Here is a 21,447-nt window from a genome sequence, read left to right as displayed (position 1 = left end):
AGCACTTTGATTGATAACTATCAGTGAGTCATGGCAGTTCAGCCCATTCAGAGGTTCCTGAAGGTTCACTTTCCCTTCACTTACTCAATGCCTTCCACTCTCCAGGCCTTGACCAAACTCCAGCATTCAGCATGTTAAAAATGCTGTTCATAATAATGCCAACAGGACTGGTATACACTGTATGTGAGAGGTCTGTACACTGTTCATTAACTGCAAATGTTTAAATAGAAATGCACTATATCCTACCTCTTGAACCCAAAAAGTAGGGTGTCAAAATCAAACTGTTAAATGGTGTTAGCCACAATAGCGTTTCAAAACAGCATTTCTGAACTCAGGGTTCTGTGCTTTATGTGGTCTAAATTTGAACTAAGAGCAGAAATCCAAACAACTCTAAAATATGCACATGCCCTAGTGCACATCAGCAAGCAAAAACAATTCAGTAATTAAACTGATGTTTGCTGACTTTTAATTTTTTTCACTCAAGCCAAATGAAGTTGAATGTTTTTTTTTCTGACATATTGCCAGGGAGAAATTAAACTGTAAATCCAAACTGTGCTCCAAAACACAGTTTTTAGTTCCTTCATTTGCATATCCCTCAGTGTTTTAGGCGTACATAACAAAGTCCCCTGTTGCTGGGGATATGCTTTTTATTTTAGCTTGCATGCATTAGCGTAGCAGCAGTGATGATATTTGTGTTAAAAATGGTTTTATGAGTGCCTTTCTTCACGCATGCATACACATCTGTAACACACACACACACACACACACACAAACCCACTGTACACATACAGTGCCTGTGGAACACACATCATTGGCCTGACAGTAATTTCGCAACACAAAAACAACACAAACACTTGGACTATTTGGACCGCGTTTGACCTCTGAAGTACAGAAAACACTTCACTGTTGTTATTGACGACATTGCGAAGCATGACTCACTTGTATGAATATTCATTAATCCTGAATATGCTGACCATAATACGTTTTTTACTGTGTGCTCTGCTCCAACAAAGTTACTGTTACAAAAACCCCACAGAGAAAGATGGGCACTTCAGCACCACTTGGCGTTTCAGATCCCCTGAACTCCAGGCGGTTTAGATACCATCAATTTAAGTGATACAAACATGAATTATAACAGTATATTATCTATCACAGGATAAAGTTCATCTTTAGTGAACAATGGCTTCCCACTGTTCAAACAGATGAGAGAGACATGGAAAAAAGGATTAAATTCTAAATGGATGATGGGCTTTTGATGGATATGAAGGGGGGTGGAGGGGTTGGGGGTGAAGGGAATTAATGGATTTGATTGTCTTGTGTGTAACATGATCATAAGATCAATTAAAAGAAATGTGAGAGAAAAGTCTAAATGGAAAGGATTCACAAATATTTGGCACCAAACCCCTGCTTTCTGATGAAAACCTATCCATAACAACTGCAGAGAGACACTTCGGAACTAGAGGGATCTAACTACCGATTTTGTCAAAAATACGTTATTGACACAAGAATGCTCTTTATGGTATTGCCGTTGACAATACACTGAATAGCTCAAATTACTTTTATTAATGTGCTAAAATTTTAAATAAAAAAGTTTGACTTGAACAAACTCAAAAACTTAGAATTAAAAGGTTATTGCAAATAACACCACACTAATGTCACCACTTACATGAGTGATATGCTTTAGTCAAACTGTCATTTTGTCCACTCATTCACTGGGATATCATTTCAGTCTGGTTCCTTAGACCACCCACCCGTCCTTTTGAGTCGGTTCAGGAAACCAAGGTGAACAGAGAGTGATCATTATTGACCACAGGCTGACAGCTGGATTACAGAGGCATTGAGCCACAACGTTCACAACCATTGGATTCTCCAGATGCATTTTTATAGCACACTCAAAATGCATCCAGAGGGTAATATCCAGACCAGGCATCAAATATAATCATCGCAATTGCGATTATGTGTTATTCAGTTAAATTACTTGCAAATTCAACACAGGCCACCCTGTCTGGCTGCACTTACTGTACATAACACCTGCTGCCCCGCAGTGTTATTGTAACCACCTGTGGATCCAGTCTCGGTTTTTCTGAAAGACTAATCAGTTGAAAAAAAAAAGAAGAAAGCTACAAAATTTTGGGTCTAAGGTTTTTGATTACAAAGTTGTTTTTGCTGTTACTGTTGTTTTGTTAGACATATATAACTACCAAGAATGCAGATGTTTGATTACAGAAAGCAAAGCATGCTGGGAAACTCTGTGCCCCTAAATGTACTGTCCAGGCCTCTGGAATGGTGATTCTGATCATCTTTGACGCCTGTTTGTCTGCGAACACCTAAACGGGTTTACCGCCGCAGGGACGTTCACGGATATAGCATAAGATTCCCCACACCGCGTCGAATGTGAAGATCAGCCATGGCATAGCGCAAATCCACTAGCAGACATACTGGGACCACGGGAAGGCCAGTAAAGGTCCGTGACCAACCGCAATTGAAAGAAACCGAGTTTATACTTTTTCACTTGACAGCATAAGCCGTTGATTAAAGCGCCTAGAGGACGGCGAGAGTTCAGAAGCTGCGGGAACACAATTTCTCCCGATTCCTCAAGAGGACGAGGAGGATACCGAGAGCGGGTCTGCGCGGGCCGTGCATTAATCTTTCATCGCCACCAGGCGAAACGCGACTCCGGAACCTCGCGTATATACACGCTCAAAGTGACAAAGCGCCATTTGAACAGAATGTGTTCCAACGTTATTTATAAAGACAGCCCGTACTCAAAGCTTTAGCTTGATGGTTATCCCGCTGTAAACAGAATCCGGCTTGATTCATCAGCATTACATTTTCATCAGACTAAAGGATCGGGGGTTCAAATAAAAAACGAGATCACACACACGACTCGCACGAGGATGCGGAGCGCTTCGAAGCCGGGCGGCCACAAAGAGCACGCCAATTCTCCCGAGTTTATATTTTCATTTCAGAAGAAATGAAAGCGTGGCTTTTCGCTCCTCTTGTTTTTGCTTTTGACACGTGAGGAAAACAGAATCTGTCAGGTGAAAACGAGAGTGATCTTTTTACGCAACTACAATCTTATCAGCAGAAAGTTTCCACATATTACTCAAATCCCAAACTAATGTCAGTAACTGGAGCGTCTTGATGGTCGCTAACATTTTGATAATGTATAAATCTAAATATATATGCAATACATATGCAAATATCGTAAATATCAAATGCAGACAAATAAGCAGTCCTTACAACAACGGGTGATAAATGATCAGAACGTCCAACCAAACACCTTCTCTGGGTTTGTTTCTCCTGTCCAGCTGACAGACCTAAGTGCCCTTCAAAGCACTTCAGATAGATGGGCTGTGAGACTGAGCACATGAAACAGAGGCTGTCAGATGTCCCAACACACACATACACACACACACACACACACACACACACACACATACACACACATACAAACACACACACACACACACACCTCAATCTCCTTATTGCCAGCCATCACTTCCAGGAAACCTTTACTGATGGCCCTCACAGAGACAATACATCATCATCCCCAACATTAATGCATTCTTAGACATTCTCTCACATTTGGGCTGTTGGTGGCTTTCTGCTAAATGGGGAAAAACAACAAAAAATCAACTTCAACTTCAATCAACTTCAGTTTACAAGGTAAACCAACACTTGGAAAAATTACACTGTTACAGTGATTCATTACCTGATAGGAACTATTTAAAGCAGGGCAAAGCTGAGAGAGACATCTGATTCTCAAAGTGTTGCTCTCTCCTACTCACAAAGCAAAGACAGATTTAGCACCAGCTCTTCACTCCTCCCATCCTTTGGGCTGTCCCAGACAGTGAGGCTCAAACGGAGGTTATTCAGAATGTTCACCAGATGGAATCCATTCACCGGGTTAAACTCCAAACAGCTGTAGTGCGGAGCAGTGGTCAGAACACCAGACTTTGGGCCTGAGAGTACAGGATCTCTGGTATCTCCTTAAGCCAGTCATGAAATAAAATTCCCAAAGGGGAAAAGGTTAGCTGAGCTTGCTGAACGCGGTTTGTGAATTAAAAAAAACAGTACTTGCACTTAATTGGGAGCCGAAGTTAAGGTAAAAATTTTGGTGAAATCATGTGAATCTACATGGTCAAACATGGCACAAACATATTATACTAAATAAAAGAAACCACAATGGGAAAGAGTTTTTAGGTGCAGAGGAAGCTGTCTCTCAGCTTTCTGTGGTTGATAATAAGGACATTCACTCCAGGCTTCTGAGGCTCCTACTCCACCACAGGCATCTCACAGTATAAGGGAGTCCCTGCTAAAGAGGCATCATGGAGTGATTTTTGGAGGGTTTTTCCAACACATTGCATGCTGATAGGTGAATAGTCACCCCCAGGAGAGCACATTCAAACAGGCCCCCCCAATCAGCCTGGCCCTGGACCCCTCTCTCTCCCTGCCTCCATCCCCCTCCTGACCCTCCTTGCTTTTCCCCATTTGCCAACATTCTCCCCTGTGGCTAATTTTTACCACCCGCTGCACTCCCGTATGTAATGACTGTGCAGCTGTCATGTCAGACATTTTATCAATCAGTCAAACAGGGAAAGCTGGAGAGCTGGAGCTCTACTTCTGGGGATGCTGTTTAAAGCTTATGAAATTTCCCCGACGCGGTAACCGGGTGACATTTCTGCACTGCCTGGGGATATCAACCGCAAGTTGGGAGTTTCCCAGTGTGCATCACCCGTTCCACAAACCCAGCACATAACAACGGCAAATATGACTTACTGCCTCACACCAGCTGGATGGGATTCAGTGAAAGGGATGGCAGATTATCATTACATTACATTACATTACATTCATTTAGCAGATGCTCCTAACCAGAGCAACTTCCAGCACAAGAGAACAGAAGTGTATCTATCCAAGTTAAATGAGCAACAGTGTCAGACCAGGCTAACAACAGTCCCAGACTAGTGAGCGTGAGCACAACACCAATCAAGCATCACCACTAATTAACTTATGCTAATCTGAAACTAGACAGACTAGAAACTAAGGGAGGCCAAGTACACACACTACCATATATCTCAATGGTTGAGGTCAAAGTATAACGTAGCAAGGCACAAAGGTTATTATGAGAAGATCTGGGCTTGTCAGCAGGGTTTCCTCGCCTCTCCACTCTCAGGCGTAATGCAAGTTGCTTGGATGACGTCAGCGGAGGTCTTCCCCTTTGCCGTGGTGCACTCTGGGAATTGCAGTCTGGAAAACAGCCGTGGGCTGCATGCGCGTGTATCTGAGGACTGCACTGTCTTCCTTCAGTGCCCCTGCGTGCGTGCGGAGGTTGCCACAGTTAGACGGGCCTTATGTGCAATTGGCAATTCCAAAAAGGGTTTTTAAAGGACTAAATGCATTTTAAAAACAGCAAACACTTCCTCTTCTGTATCAGCTTGCTGACTATAATACATAGTGTAGGCGAGACTTCATTTACATGGCTTACTAGTGTCTGCATAAAGGTAGAGTGAATGTACCAGCCAAGAAACTCTGCCTGAGGGGAACAGAGGCATCATCTCTCAGCAGGTGTTCCAGCTGCACCAACTCTCTGTGCACGCGTGCGCTCTCACACACACACACGCACATGCGCGCACGCACGCAGATACACACACACACACACACACACACACACACATACACGCACACGCACACACACACACACACACACACGTACACACACACGTACACGCACACGCACACCGCAGGATGAGCTGGCAGATGGAAGAGAGCAATCGAAGGGCACCCTCCGACTGAATCAGAGGTGAGAAGGCAGCCGAATTATCACCACAGTGCAGCACAGAACAGTCAGATGAAGATAAAATAAAGCCAAAAATCCTGCACCTTCGACCGAATTAAAAAACAACATTCCTTTTTAAGAGTCCCTGTTCTTCCCCCCATTCTTCCAGTGCAGGTAGTTTGGATTGGTAGTTTGGATTGCCAAGGCCTGACCGGATTGGCTGACCAGTGGCTCACGGAATCTCCCACCCTCCCTGATCCGGCTCAGTGCTGGATTAGCGAAGCGTCTCAGAGAGTGACAGGGCATGACCGGCGCTCAGCTGGATGTCCGCTGCTTGCTGGCTTTACCCAATAGCTGCATACTGACAGTGCTGTGCATGACAGCAGGGTTCTGAGCGCAGGAAAAACATGAGCAACAGACAGAGACAGAGGGGGAAGGATGGGGTTTGACAGGCACCACCAGCAAGAGATGGACAGTTGATGACTGTGGGTATTGTGTAAGGGACACAGGGAGAGAGAGAGTGTGTTGTTCTGTGTGTGTGAATGAGAGAGAGTCTGTCTGAGAGTGTTTATATGCATACACATGTGAGTAATGCATGTGTATGCATCTACCGTAGGTGTGTGAACCTATGTACAAGCATGTGTGTGTGTGCTTGTGAGAGTATCTTCAAACACATGCGTGTAATGAATGTGTGCATATGTGTGTTCATGTGCATGTATGTACACCACTAAAAGGCTGGAGGATCACACTTCTAAGGGCCCATGCACTGGGGCCTCTGTGAAGGCCTCTCAGCAGTGAGAGACAGCAGCCTATCAGCTCCATCCTCACAGCGAGGCTCATCCACCACTACACCGGTAGGAAGCACACAGGGATCAACAGCCCCGCTTTAGAGGGCCAGATTCAAAGTGACCTCCTCTCCCTTCATTCTCATCACCAGGGTAAACACTCACAGCAGCTGTCTGACAGGACAGGGGCAGGGTAAACCGGGCCCTCCAGCTCCACTTCCGCTGCACATTCATTCCACTGTTTGCTTCATTACTGCGCAGTGACAGCACCTCCTGCTCAATATTCACGTGTCATGTTTCGCATAATGATGACAGATCTGCCATGATGTGAATCATAACTAAGAAGGTTTAAAAAGATTGCTTCCAAATTGCTTGATCTGACAGTCGGCCACATGTTCCCAGCTGTGTTTGTTGTAGGGTGGAGTAATAACTCGGCTGCTCCGATTGTGCGTAGACTCTCAGAGTCAGCCTGTCTGACCAGCTGATCGGCTGTTGGTCCAGCCTGCTGGGGAGTGTGGGGCAGCCCATTTTGGGTAGATTCTCTTCTTGTGAGACGAGCATCCATGCTGATTATGCAGATGTCATTATATGATGTTGAGCGCACTGGCCAAAATGTGCAGGTGACAGATCAAGTGTTGATGACTTGTAAAATTCATGGTAATTCAGTAAAAGGGCCTGGTAATGCTGATTAAGGGCTTGGTAATGTAGTGTAAGGGCTTGTTAATGCAGTGTAATGGCTGGGTAATGCGAATTAAGGGCTTGGTAATGCAGCGTAAGGGCCTGGTAATGCTGATTAAGGGCTTGGTAATGCACTGTAAGAATAAGGTAATGCAATGTAAGAGCTTCGTAATGCACTGTAAGGGTTTGGTAATGCATTGTAAGGGCTGGGTAATGTACTGTAAGGGCTTGGTAATGCTGTGTACAGGCCTAGTAATGCTGTGAAATGGGGTAATGCAGTGTAGGGTGTGTGGATGGATATGATAGAGACAGAGCCCTGGGCCATGTTTACAGCAACAAATCAAAATGGACTGACAGCTCTGGCATTAGGCTCATTCCTGCTTATTCTACACAGCCTGTGACTCAGAGCCGTGTGCAGTGGATCAGTGCTGTCACTTTACCTGCGTGCTTTTTCAGTGCTGACACAATCCTGATATGCAGCATTTTCAAGCACTGCTCTCATGATTAATGTCCATGAAAAGACCATACCATGTGGCCACACCCACAGAACCAAGAATACCCTGGGAAAAGGGCACTCACTTGTGAGGAGTCAGTGATGAAAGCTCGTCTACAGGTTACGACTCAAGCTTGCCTGTTCAAGCCCCCCCGTGAATGAACATGGACCGCGTACCCCGCAAACCACAGCCTTTCTCACTTGTCATCTCCGTCACCACGGTGCCACTGCTGCTGTCTTGAGCTCGCATTTCGGGGAAAGCACAGAAAAATGAACTCCTGTCTCAGAGAGCGCCGCCAGCCACGGCCACCGAATCCGCTTCGACGATTATTAAATCTTGACTTGCCATATTACTCATGCAGCTCCCACACAAGCATTTCACACACCAGTCTCTCTCCACCCCTCCCACCCCCACCCTGACCTGTCTGCATCTTTGACAGCGGGATTGGCCGTGGGAGGGACATAACATACCCAGAAATTTCCCCTGAGAGGCTTAGACCACAATTGCCACTGTTAAAATAAGCAGCAGGGCCAGTGGCACGTGCAGGTACTCTAGGATTAGATTTGAGGCCCTGGCAGAGGTGTTATACCCTGCCTATCAAAGGCAAAAAGCCACCCGAGGAAGCATGGTCAATGTACAGTACTTAACTATATTAAAAGAACTGGCACATGATGGCAGAGCTATTTCTCTTACAGGGATGGTCCCTAAAACTCAGATCTAAGGTCAGTTTTCCCAGTCCCAACTGCTAACTCTTACCATTTAGTGCATGATTTTTGTCCTGATCAAGGATCAGTTGCTGAGGGCAGAAAGTGCTGACAATAACAGTTGGACTCCATTTCTAAGCACACAACCAATCAACCAGCCAGGAGGAGACCAGCTCCCTAAAGATGCACCTCCCTGCACCTCTGAGCTCCTCCCTGATCCATTCTGTAAGGGAAGACATTGTGTTCAGCTCAGAGGGTTTGGGTTTATCCCAATTTCTATGACACACAAACTCTGATGTACCTGTGGACAGAACTCCAGTCTATCAGCGGCAAGTCACCTCTCATTCATTTTTTCATACTGAGTGCCAAGCAGACACATTATTGGCACCATTTGTAAAGCAGTACTTCACTTGTACAGTTGGACGTTTTACAGAACCAATCCAGGAATACGTTCTTTGCCCAAGAGCACAGCAGGTTAAATTAATTGCTGTTCCTTGAGAGTAATTTTAACCTTCAGCTCTGATCTTAACCTTCACGGTTAATCCACTCATCTAGCTTTCTGTATCTTGGTGCAGGAAACCAACTGTGTCTGCGTGTTGAGGACAGTTAACAAACTGCACATTCGTCCTGACCTTCTGAAAACGCACGCGTGAGGTGTCAGACCTGGCTCGCTTTGTGATTGCACAGCAGCAACTACGACCAGAGAGAGTCACAGAGTATGAGGCAGGCGTGAGGGGGTGAGTCAAAGCCTGACCCTCTTCCGCTCTCTTCTCTTCTGTCAAGGTGAGCGAGGCAAGGGGGCTTAGGGAAAGAGGAGGCTGGGATGTAGTTGTGGAAACCTGACTCTGTGCCGAAGCCACTCTGCTAAGAGCAAAACCCAAAGCGCAACAGCGGGTTTTGGTATCGCCTCCCTCCACGAAACCAAGAGCAGAACAGAGCGGAGGCCTGCGGTACGCTACCGCCAACTGTCACCATCACCAAGGTAACCAGAGAGGCCGAAACAGACCAAAAAAGAATGAATGAAATGTAAACTGGTGGTCAGGGAAGAGGAGCAAATAGCAGTAAAAATTTGTACCGCCATGTGAGAGGAATGAAGCTAGCAACGTTTATTCTCATGTGATAGTCTACATTAAAAGCAAGGGAAGAAATAAGAATGAAAAATGACCAGCAACCCAAAAAGTACCAAGGTCAGGCTGTTTTATTTCTGATTCGCAGTACAAAGCTGGAACTAACTGGCATACAATTAGCACAGAATAATACATGGAGCCAATAACGCAAGCCCAAAGTAATAGGTGCTTGCAGGACACTGATAATTAGCGTTAATAACAGCAGGCTAATCTACCCTGAAGGGAATGCCCCTGCATTCCAGAACAGAACGCAAGACAGAGCCTTCTCCACAGGTTGAAACCTGACACAATTACATTGCTCAAAAGAAGGTAAAATCTTTAAGGCAAAACAGGGGGTGACAGACTTTCAGTCAAAGGTTTCCTGCTGACTTGATTAAAAAAGGAAAAAAAGACCCCGCGAGAGGAAAGGTATATTGATGAATGAGGTGAGCGATCTGAGCCACTTGACTAAAGCTCTCTCATCCTCTGTAAAAACAATGGCCCAAAGAGAAGAAAATATTGAATATCCAGGCAGGGAAGGGTGATACAACATATATAACCTCATCCTCCAACCCAATCACGCTCAATCCCCCACCCCCCACTCCAACCCCCTCCATTTTTGGAAGTCTGCCATAAATGTGCTCTCCAATCAATCAAACCTGGGGCAAGTATGTTCCAGCCGCACAGAGAGAGAGAAAAACAAGATCAATTTGGGTAGGAATAGAAATAATACACTGCCAGGCTCAGACCTTTGCAGTGATCAATGAGAGTCCTACCCCGCTTCAACTCCCACCCCCTTCATTTAGAAAAGAGAGAAGAGAAATTCTGAACAGTTAGTGACAAATACTTTACATACTTTGAAATGCACCTCCCCACACTCAGGCAATGGAAAGATTAAGAGAAAATACGAATTCTTCTGGGAGAGGGAAACACTGCACCTTTAGCAGCATGGAATGTACCTGAGTGCCACAGCCTGAGAGACAATTGCAGAAAGCATTTGCCCAGTAACTGTACATAAGTAAACAATACATACATATGTGTGTCTTTGTATGCATAATTTAGGTTAACTATCATTTTGTTTGCGTATTTATGTAAATATTGCTTTACTGATACTGTACGTCTGTGTGGTCATGGCTGGGGGGGCGCACATGTCACAACAACCGGCAAATTTAGAATAAAAGTTTAATTTGGAAACAGAATATCGTTCTCCCTGATCACATTTTGTGAGCGCGCCACTTTTACTGAATGGATCATTATCAAAAAACACGAAAGAACAATCAACTTGAAACTATAAGCCTTAAGCATGGACCGAACCCCCGGGAAAATTAAAAAAAAAAAAAAAAAAAAAACAGACATTAGATCGCTTTTTTGGAGTAAAGGCTAAGTATGGTAGAGGATAGTGATAGGCGTGTGTGGATTTATTTAGCGACCAGTTTCACGTTAGTCATCTTTTGAATAATTTGGCAACCGCGATTGTAGCCCAGGCTATTAGCCAGCTAGTTTCTATACTGTTGAAACTACTATACGTTATATAAAATTTGATTTCAGGATACGTTGAATTCATGTTAAACGACGCCCGCAAGCACAGTAAACCCATTAAACAGTTTCAGTTGAGATAACTCAGGGCTCCCGCTCGTTGACACAGCAGATTAACTGGGAAGACAAAGCTAGCTACAACAGTCGTTTAAAAAGCATTGGACTAAAAAAAAAAAAAAAAAAACAGTTCATGGGGTAACCGCCTTTGCAATTCAAGGACGTAGGAAGTATTATGGGCTACTCGCCGCACGCTATTTTCGGTATCAAATTCTCTGTACCCTACTACTGAACAGTATTCTGTTTGAATATGTAAATTTTCAAATATAACGTTAGCTTGATACGTATTTCGCTGATCATTAATAAACAAGCAAACGTTAGCTAGCCAGCCTTTTTGTCACTGACATAGGCCTATTGCTGAGGTAAAGTTAGTATCAGCTAGCAAGCTAGTAATACCGGTGGGAGAATTATGTGACCAACTTTGTGAAGAACACTTAACCACAGTATTCAGTCAACATTTTAAGTTTTAGAAACTGCAGACGAATAAATGTTTTAATTAAGTTGAACAAAAAACGTACACACAGTATGTACTGTACTTCCATGCTTTCCTGTTGTTCAAGGCCACAGATTTTTCTCAACGTTGCACCTGTTTTCCCTGGCTATACGGTGAGGGAAAACCTGTCTGCTGTGTGTAGTCCATATTGGGACGTCTTCTGCTGTGATTGGATGGCATGCACCATTCATTACATCAAAGTGTGACATCTGGTTATGTGGATTAGTGTCATACACTTTCCATCTCCACAAGGAAAATAACTCTTCTTATATATAGCCTAATGAGACGCATCCTAATTTTGAGTGACACACCTTCATGTTGGGCAAACTCTGCCCCAGGTATGCATCTCCTATGTCCAGATGAGCTTAGTAGTAGTGTGCAGCTCTTCTTGAAAGCACTTAAGCGGTGTTTACACGCGCATACCATCTTATTTCAAGCCATCCTGATATTGTTTTATTCTTCAATCAAGATACATGCTCCTTTAAGAACTGGAATTACGTATACAGACATAAAATTCATAGCAAGTGGTCCCTCGCCCCAATATCAAACTCTCTCCTACAATCTTGGTCATGCCAATAAAGCTCGTTTGAATTGAAAAATTTAATTGAACTGAGGTGCAGGAAGCAGGAGAGATACAGTCTTTTAATGTAGTGCAGAGGTTTTAAGGGCACAGATGGGAGAGAGAGCGAGATGGAAGAATACAGAGGCGAGAAGGGTGGGGAGTGGTGTTAGCAAATTTGCTGAGCTGTTTGTGAGGGCAGCTTACCGCACTTCCAGACGAGCGGCGGCCAGGAGCAAGCCGCGAACACGAGAGGGAGAGAGAAGCTACTTTTAATTAAACACCCGATCACCTTGTTATGATTTACATGATCAGACGCAAAGCACAAGGGCAACGCCACCATATCAGACACAGTCGCACCGAAAGAAGGAATCCGCTGCTTAACTTTCCATCCTTACCAGTGCTGGCCAGCTCATGCACTGTGAGAAACAGGCGCAGGACCTTTGCCAGTGTAAAGTAGGTCCTCCTCATTCTATCCTTGGCTCACTGTACGCCTCTGCTCAGGGACTGTCCCCCATTCCCCAAAGAGTCACACAATGCCAGGGCTGCAGAATCATGGTTAGGTCAGCAGTCATGGAAGAGGAATCCATCTTACTGTCACAGGTGATGCAGGGGCAGGGGGGTCACCTGAAATAAACCCCTGGAGTCTTTTTAGTTCTGGAAATAACCTACTACACCTCCCCACAGGCACCACCCCTTCGGACTAACAAGATAAAAAACTCCCAGGTGGCCTTTTAACAATACAGCAGAGCTCTGATCGTGGGTGTGGGGGGGGGGGGGGGGGGGGGGGGGGGTTGGGGGGGTGCGGGGTGATTGTCAGAGGCCGCTGATATGAGACTCCTGTAAGAGGGCAAATATTGCTGCCTAAGACTGGGGGGAGGGGGGAGGGGGGGATGTGTGTGTGTATGTGTGTGTGTGTCTGTGTGTGTGTGTGGGGGAATGGGGGGTGTCAGTATTTCTGTGTGAAGGCAGTCTTAGGCTATGTTCACATGTAGCGTCTTTTTATGATGAAAAACACTGGCCAGAGCATTTTTTCCAAAAAGTAGTTGAGAGCGTCTTTTGTTGCTATAACAACAGTAGCATGTACAGTAGCATGTTGTTAGCAATCTAGCGATCTGCAGAGCTAACGTTAGGTAACAAGCTAGTTTTGCTTGCAAGCAGTAAACACGAACACTTTCCAGAAATTCCTATGATCCATCCAATTTGACTCTCCGCCTGTGATTGGTCAGCTGTCAAAAAAGCGCATGACATAGGGTGTTTTTTTTCCTGAGAAGTTGAACTTTTTCAACTTCTCAGGAAAAAAAACACCCTGGGCTGCAGAAAAAAACTCCCTGAGCTGCAGAAAAAGACGCCGGCGACAGCGTTAAAAAAACATTCAGGATGTTTTTGAAAACACGGTCTACTCCATAGGATTATTATGTAAAACAGATGCTGACAGCTTGAAAAAAGACGCTACGTGTGAACACAGCCTTAGTTAGATGATGTGCGTCCTGTTTCAAAGAGACACCAGCTCAGATCCAGAGATGCCCCCACCCCCCGTCCCAGTCCAGCATACTCCCCCCCAGGGAGCAGGAAGAGTGTCCATAATTGAAATGGAGCTTCCTCTACAATTCGTCACTAAGAGAGGACCACTCAAGGACAGCAGGGCTGAAGGATCCTGCTCAGATCTTACTTTAACTAGATAACTAGACGTGATTCACTCAGAGGCAGTGAACCTACACCAACCCCAAACCACCATACTTACACACACATGCATGGACATTCCCACACACACACCTCCATTCTTTCTCCATTGTCCACCCCTCCTCCCATCACACTGAGACACAACTAACAACATGAACCTAAATTTCTAAAAAAAAACAATTAGATCATATTGCAGAAAATAATAATATATACAGTCTGTACAATAAGCATACGATTGTAAACATACAAACTGTAACTATCCCCTCCTATGGACCCTTTCCCTCACTCTGACGATTCACAGGATCAGCTGATAGATCTTACAACTGAACTAGATGCATTTCACTGAGCGTACACCATCAGCCAATCCACATACTATTGAGATCAATGAATTGGATTTCTGCAATATCCTACATTAGTCCACATTCCTCCATCTACGCCCTCACCCTGACCTGAAAATCTATACTAACTGTGCAACACTCGCCAATCACAATGCAGACATACTAGGACGCACCTAGTCTGATGGCTTGTTTTGGCTTCAAAAAACATGATAAAAACAGCTAGTTTAGGCTCTAGAGCAGCTCAGGGCTGTACTTTGGCAGTTCCCTGCAAGGGAAGGTCAGAGAATGCTTACAAAAAGCAATAAAATAAAATGAAATTTCAACACTGTCAAGAATATGTTTGCTTTTTGCATCCTGCAAAAGTCAAAGAACCAAAAAAATCAAGTATGTAAATTATAGATGATGTCATTACAATTAGGCTTCGTGTTGCAATCAGAGAAAGAACTTTTTGCAGTTATTCATAAATTGCCCTGCAGAGTCGGGTATGCACAGTGCAGATGAGAGGGAGTTACCTCTGGTAATCTGCAGTGCTGACAAAAAAAATGGTCGTTTTCTTTTTTGTTTAAGAAGGAACCCGTCGGGTGTGAGACCGCCCACACCAACGCCGAGCAGCACGTTTTGGCCCAGGTTGTCCCTGCGACCGGAGAAATGCATCAATGACTCACCGACACCCCCCACTACGCCCACCGCAGAACTGAACCAACAGCGCAACAGCAAACGGCAGCTCTCTCAAACCTGGCACTTTGAGAGGCAGCAAGAGCAGAGCCTTCAGAAAAATCATAAATGCAGCTTTGAACACGTGAGAGCCGGACTGCGCTCGGGTGCAGTAACATAGGGTAGTGTGGTGTAGCGGTAAGGAGCAGGGCTCGTTAACAAAAGGTTGCTAGTTCAAATCCCCACTGGGGAACTGCTGCTGTACCCTTGGCCAAGGTACTTAAAATAGAATGGACTTCGTTAATATCCAGCTGTACAAATGTATAACATGTAAAAAAAATTGTAACCTATGTAAGCCACTCTGGATAAGAGTCTGTCAAATAACAATAACGTAATGGGTGGTGGAGATGAAACTGCTGGGATCTTGTGGAAGGTCAGAGCAGGTACGTACTAATGGATTGCCCCACCCCCCAGTTCTCCAGGAAAGAGGTCCGCTTTGAGCACTTGGGCATCATTCACAAGGCCATTTCATATCCAGTTCATGACGGCACAAGCCTTTTGCTAACATAAGAAGGGGGCGTGACAAGCTTCACATTGCATTCTGTATATCATAGTTGTTACGGAGCTGGACTCATAATCGAAAGGTTGCCAGTTCAATTCCCCGCTCTGGCACTGCTGCTGTACCTTTGGGCAAGGTACTTAACCCACAACTGCCTCAGTACATATCTAGCTGTATAAATGGATGTTGTATAAAAAAAATGTAACCAACGTAAGTCGCTCTGGATAAGAGCGTCTGCTAAATGCCAGTAATGTAATATAATATAAAGCGATAAGGAGTACACTTAGTTTGATCTAAATTTTACAAACATCAACATCTCACATAAAGTGCCTTAAATGTTTACGGGCAGCCGTCTGGTCATGATTTTAAAGTTTATATGGGGATTAAAAAAAACATAATACATAACTGCATTTCACCTTAACGCATAAAGAAGGTCAAGAAGGTCATTTTGGAGACTTTCGTATTTATATATCTCTGATGTTATATGTGAGAGGTTGTCCTTTTGCAGGCTTTTCAAGACTCATGTAATGGGCATGTTTGGAATGTCTGAAAGCATAATCTGCAACAGCCATTAGAATCATACGCCTATTATTGAAGGAGCAAGGTCTTAAGGACGTGCGCATATCTGACTTTAGCACTTACTACATTTCCCATTTATCTCGCTAATATATTTAGGGCTTAATGAAATAAACCATATGAATTGTTGTTTGCTTCGAACTCAGTTATATACATAATGCATAATTTATGATGCGCTGTTCCTTATGAATAATTTAACTAACAGTTTCAGCACTGAGCAGCCTTTTATGCTCGGCAATGAAAGTGTTGATTATTGGTAACATGCTCAAATCAATTAGTGTCTGTTGAATAGCTGCCCCGTATATATTTCCTGAACAATTCTTTGATGCGCCTAGCATTTTTTTTTTTTTTAACCAAGCCCTTTTGAGTAATGGTGTTCTTTTATCTATTGCAATTCAATGAATGACTTGCCAGCGCAGATGCATCATCTGTTTTGGTCTCTGTGTATAAATTAGCATGGATCTCCAGCTTTGTCATTATAAATAGCCCTCCTCTCATCGCGGGGTTACTCTGATCTCCATTCAAATGGCTCCCTTCAGTAACACCAGTGAATGCGTCCAGTGGTTTTTATTTTTTTCCCTCCACAATCAGACAGCATTAAATTTTACCAGCCAATACGGAACCGAAATAAAGGATCAAGTCAAACATGCTGCGCGGCCTTGATCTTCCACTGGTGCACTGCAAGGGCTTTGTGCAGTGAAAGACAACCTTACATTTTACATGTGAGAAATTTTCATGGAAAGAATTTTCACATTTCAGTGTCCTGCACAATTCCTCGGCCTCCCTGCTACATTATATTACATTACATCACATGCATTTAGCAGACGCTCTTATCCAGAGCAACTTCCAGCACAATAGAACAGAAGTGTATCTGCTCAAGTTAAATGAGCAACAGTGCTAGAACAGGCTAACACTACTACCAAGCCAGTGGGTGGGAGCATAACAATATTCAAGCCCTACCACAAGTTAACTTGTGCAACCTGACTAAGCAACGGAAGCCAAGTATACTACCATACATCAGTCATTAGAACACAGAATCCATTGCGATACTACATAAATAAAATAAACAGCAAGATGAGAGTCCTAAACATGCTGTGATGTTACATGTGTTCCAAGCGAATAAACTGCCCATGCAATTCACAGCCTTCAAAAAAAGCCATCAAGTTAAAGTCAGCTCAAAATAGCCTCAACAGTAAATTAGGAAATATCGGCATCCCTTCAGCAGAAGAACGCATAAATCTGAGAGGGTATTTGAAAGGACCTTCCAGAGGACAGAGCCCTGATCACTTATAGAGACATATGTCCTTTGGAGAAAGAATTTATTGGTAAACAGGTATACATATGCCCATTATAGACACTTTCCAAAAATATGTCACATTATTTTTAAATTCAGTGGTGGAACCATATAAAGAACATAACCGAGTGGAGCTCATTATATAGACTGGAAAGCATGTCAGACTTAAATGCCTCTCTGGCACAAGAAAAAAACCTTCTGTAGCACAGTAAGATTTTTGGGGGGCTATTTTAAAACATCCTTCTAACAAGGACCGGTAAAAGCTTCCCAAAGGTCTATCCTTGAACAACTTGAAAAACACTCCCAAAAAAATACATCCTTTTCCTGACTCAGGGCCGATTAAAGTGGCAAGGCTGCCTCCGTACAAGATAGAACCACACCTCTTAACACAGGCTGGTCCAAGGCATCCATGCAGGGATTTTTTTTTCAGTTTGTTAAGGGTGGAATTCAATATTCCTGGGAATATTGGGAATAACAAATTTCTGAAAGCACTGACCTCTTGTTTCTCTGCTCCTTACAAAACCTCTGGCTTTCGTTTCGAGCTGACATAAAAACATTAGTGCTGTGTCAGTGAGGGTTTCTTAACCTTCTACATCCCCACAAACCACAATAAAGTGCACCGTACACAATGTGGGCGTCTTGAGATGTTCCACATCTGGTACCGACCACCTGAGAAAGCCCTTGGGAAGATAATGAAAACTGTTTTGCCTCTTCTTTAGACGATCATTTTAAAATCATATTCAAAAGGGATTGATAAGGTCGACCCACAGAGACTCATTTCGAGATGGGTTCTGTCAGAAGAACGAGAAGGTACAGGTGGAAACCAGTTACAGGTAAATTTCACAGTGGGAGTTATTAATACATGGGGTAGCTTACAGGGATTCGCAGTGGAGGCAGAGACCCCCTGGAGTGCTGAAAACCAAGCTCGACACAGCGGCAGATGCACAAGCAAAACGATGAGCCTAAATCGGCTGACTGGTTGACTCTCCTTATTAAACTTCTGTCAAGTGTTTGAAGTTTAGGCTGTAACCACACAGCAGGCAGAGTGAATCCTGTCCTGAATTAGATACGGCGTTGTGTACGGTACAGCGTTATGTATGCAACGAATAAGACTCCTCCTTAAACGTGTTCTTCAAAGATTATGCTAAAACGTAAAGTCGGGGGACTGGAGCTCGCTTACAATGCATATTGCATAGATGTATTGCATATTGCATGCCAGGTCTGTTTTGTTTAGCGTTTTTACTTGCGTAGCTGTTACGTCACAGCTTCGAACTTTTAAACCGCAAGTTTATTCAGAAGAAAAGTTTGATTCATTGCCATGCATCAGACGTCTTGGTTGAGCTACATTAATGCTGTCATTGTGGTTTGTGCTAAATTAAATTTTATGCAAATATGTTTCATATGCTTCAATCGGGGATTAAATTGACCAACAAAAATCCCTTGGCAAAATCCTGTAGCATCTCTTCCCAGGGGAAAAAAACATTGTCACACGATCTACACAGGTGATCGTGTCAGCGACAGCTTTTAAACGTTAAATGACTTGACGATGGTGATGAAAATAAAATTGCAAACGTGCATTGTGTTTTGTACATGTTACCTCGCAGTCAACAACAACCCAAATTTACCCTAAACGTCTGTTAAGCCACAGTCTTTTTTAACGGGTTTGATTGTCATCGTAGGCTCTGCTTCGATGTCACAGTCGGTCAGTAGTCTTGATCGTGATGACTTTGCAGATTGTCCCTAAACGCCGGTGAATAATAATCGCAGGGAACCGGCGCAGCACCGGGGAATATTACACATGTCCACCGATCCACTTCATTAAATGGATATGAGCTCCCGGCTGCCAAGTAATGAAATAACGCATCACTTCATTTGGTTAATTAAAAGTACAAACGGAATCTCTTTATAGTTCTGGGGTTTCTCAGTATATAAAGTCTGTGGTCCATTCTGACCCCATAATGCCAACACTAGCGCTGTAGCTGTTAGACAATTGATGAAATATTATTATAAATATTTCTTTTAGAACTTAAGTCAGTTACTATGTCGACGTTCACGTTCTCAGTCTAATTTCAACTGAAACACAATCAGCTGTGATCCATTTGTTTGGAAAAACAAGCATCTCAGATCACAGTCTACACTGATTAAGCTTCCTGATTATCATGTTAATCGTTTCAGCCATCACGTGAAATATTAATATAATGAAGCGGGCATAAAACAAGGGTACAACTCGTTGAAATGCCACAGTCCCTGTCCAGTGATATAATTGAGAAGTGAAAACCATGCCTGTTTTTGGTTTTAAAAAATGACTATAAAAACTCGCATAAACCGAGTAATGCTCACGTTTGGAAAACTACCCCCGCTCCCAACAAGCCAGTATAAGCGCTATCCTCATAAACACAGCTGTGAGTCTTGTTATCCGAAGAAAATCCAATTTTAAATTTCTATTAAGCCAGGTCAGCAAAATTAACTACAATCACAAGCTCAGCCATAAAAGCATGCATTAAGCTGCAAAAATCCCAATAAAGATGGAATGTCCACTCGGGGAACATATGATCCAATATTTCCAAAGAACAGACGAAAATATAGGCTAGTCACATTCGGTACGCTACTTTGCCAATATTGTGGCCATGTCTCAGAGTTGCTTAAACATTTTAATATCATTCGGCTCCGTGTTGGATTTGACCGAAGTGTGTTTTTGAAGAGGACATTTCATCTTTAATTGTACATTTAAATGTGGGAAAATACCCAGCCACTTACCTGTGAGCTGGTCATAAGATCCGTCTAGTTCCCTCGAATCAGACAAGCTCTGATCCCTCTGTTTCGCCTTCATCTCGAGCGAACGCGGAGAATATTGCACACAAAAAAAAATATTTCTAACGTTTTCCCTCCTCTTGTATCAAATTAGCCACTTCGGGTCTTACCGCCTCCTTGTAACAAAATAGCCTATACCATACAAAGTAAGCTGGGTCGGAAACCGGAGCCCTAGATGTCTTGAAGCAATTAGTCCGATTTCTTATTATATTATGCAGCTTACTTTTGCGCTCCTGTCGCCCCCCGACTTAAGCGAACGAAACACGCTGTGGCCAGCAGCAACTCGTGTCCGTGCAACGCTTCCAAAAGCCTCGCAGCGTGACTTAAGAGAAATCCATATGCGCCTAAGTAAAAATAGAGTAATAAATGAAAGCTCGCTAGTGTGTGTTACCCTGCTTGGTTTAATTATGCCTGGACATTGGGTGCATGTCGAGCTGCATCTGACGGTTTTTCCCACTGTGGTGCTTGTGTTTGTGTGGAGTAATCTGCTCGGAGCGCGCTCTTCAGACTGCGCGCGGTCCGACTGACGCACCTCTGTCCTCAGGTGCGCTCCATGTGGAGACTTCATATTAATATCTCACCCCCGCCCCCACTCGAGCTAAAACTTCAGGCCTTTGTTGATTTCCACGGTGTCCGGCAACAAAAGAACGATGTGACAATTTTTGTGACGATGTGGTTGTTTTCTAACCAACTCGGGTTTATTTTCATTATGTTATATAGAATACAGGGCTGATGTTACAATATCATCTGTTTCATGGGTTAGACATAGTCATACTAAAACCACAAAATACATACATACAACATGTCAGCAAAGAGAAGGCATTGCAGTGATGCAGCAGTTTTGTTTTTGTTTTTTAACTGCATAACGACTCCGCCACAGTGCTAGTTCTTGACCCTTCGCTGTGAAGCGTTCTGGCTTCAATAAGGGTCTCTTGTCAAGACGTCGTTGTAACCGTAGGGCTATTTCAGGTTTGGTTTATAAATCATCCTGACTGTAGATTAAATCGTGACTTGATACACCACGCAAAAAATTAAGGTTATAGGGGCAGTGTTCCAATAAAATACCGTTGGCATAAACAAAGATCACAGGTGGTATGTGGGCGACGCCTCATAGCGACATGCTCTTTCATAAAAGACTTACACAGCAACTATATATATATATATATATATATATATATATATATATATATATTACAGTCACTTGGATTGTATGACTCCAACTTCGACTATATGACGTCACATAAGTTTGTCACAACACAAGTTCTTTATATATTCAGGTAATATTGGACATTCTAACATCTAACATTCTAACATACGATTAACTGGAATTAACTGCAGACA

At 43.5% G+C, this 21,447-nt stretch overlaps 1 protein-coding gene across 1 annotated transcript in view; it reads right to left on the bottom strand.

The window, feature by feature from the left end:
• The window catches only part of kcnip2 (Kv channel interacting protein 2), a 119,648-nt gene extending 99,055 nt beyond the window's left edge, over nt 1-20,593 (bottom strand). Inside the window, exon 1 of the mRNA XM_036526661.1 lies at nt 20,053-20,593. Coding sequence (XP_036382554.1) covers nt 20,053-20,125 — 73 coding nt within the window. The 5' untranslated portion in view covers nt 20,126-20,593. The remainder of the gene's footprint in view (nt 1-20,052) is intronic.
• Nucleotides 20,594-21,447: the final 854 nt, after the last annotated feature.

The sequence above is a fragment of the Megalops cyprinoides genome, chromosome 1 (assembly GCF_013368585.1).
Source record: "Megalops cyprinoides isolate fMegCyp1 chromosome 1, fMegCyp1.pri, whole genome shotgun sequence".
NCBI lineage: Eukaryota > Metazoa > Chordata > Actinopteri > Elopiformes > Megalopidae > Megalops > Megalops cyprinoides.
This window is presented reverse-complemented; position numbering and strand designations above follow the sequence as displayed.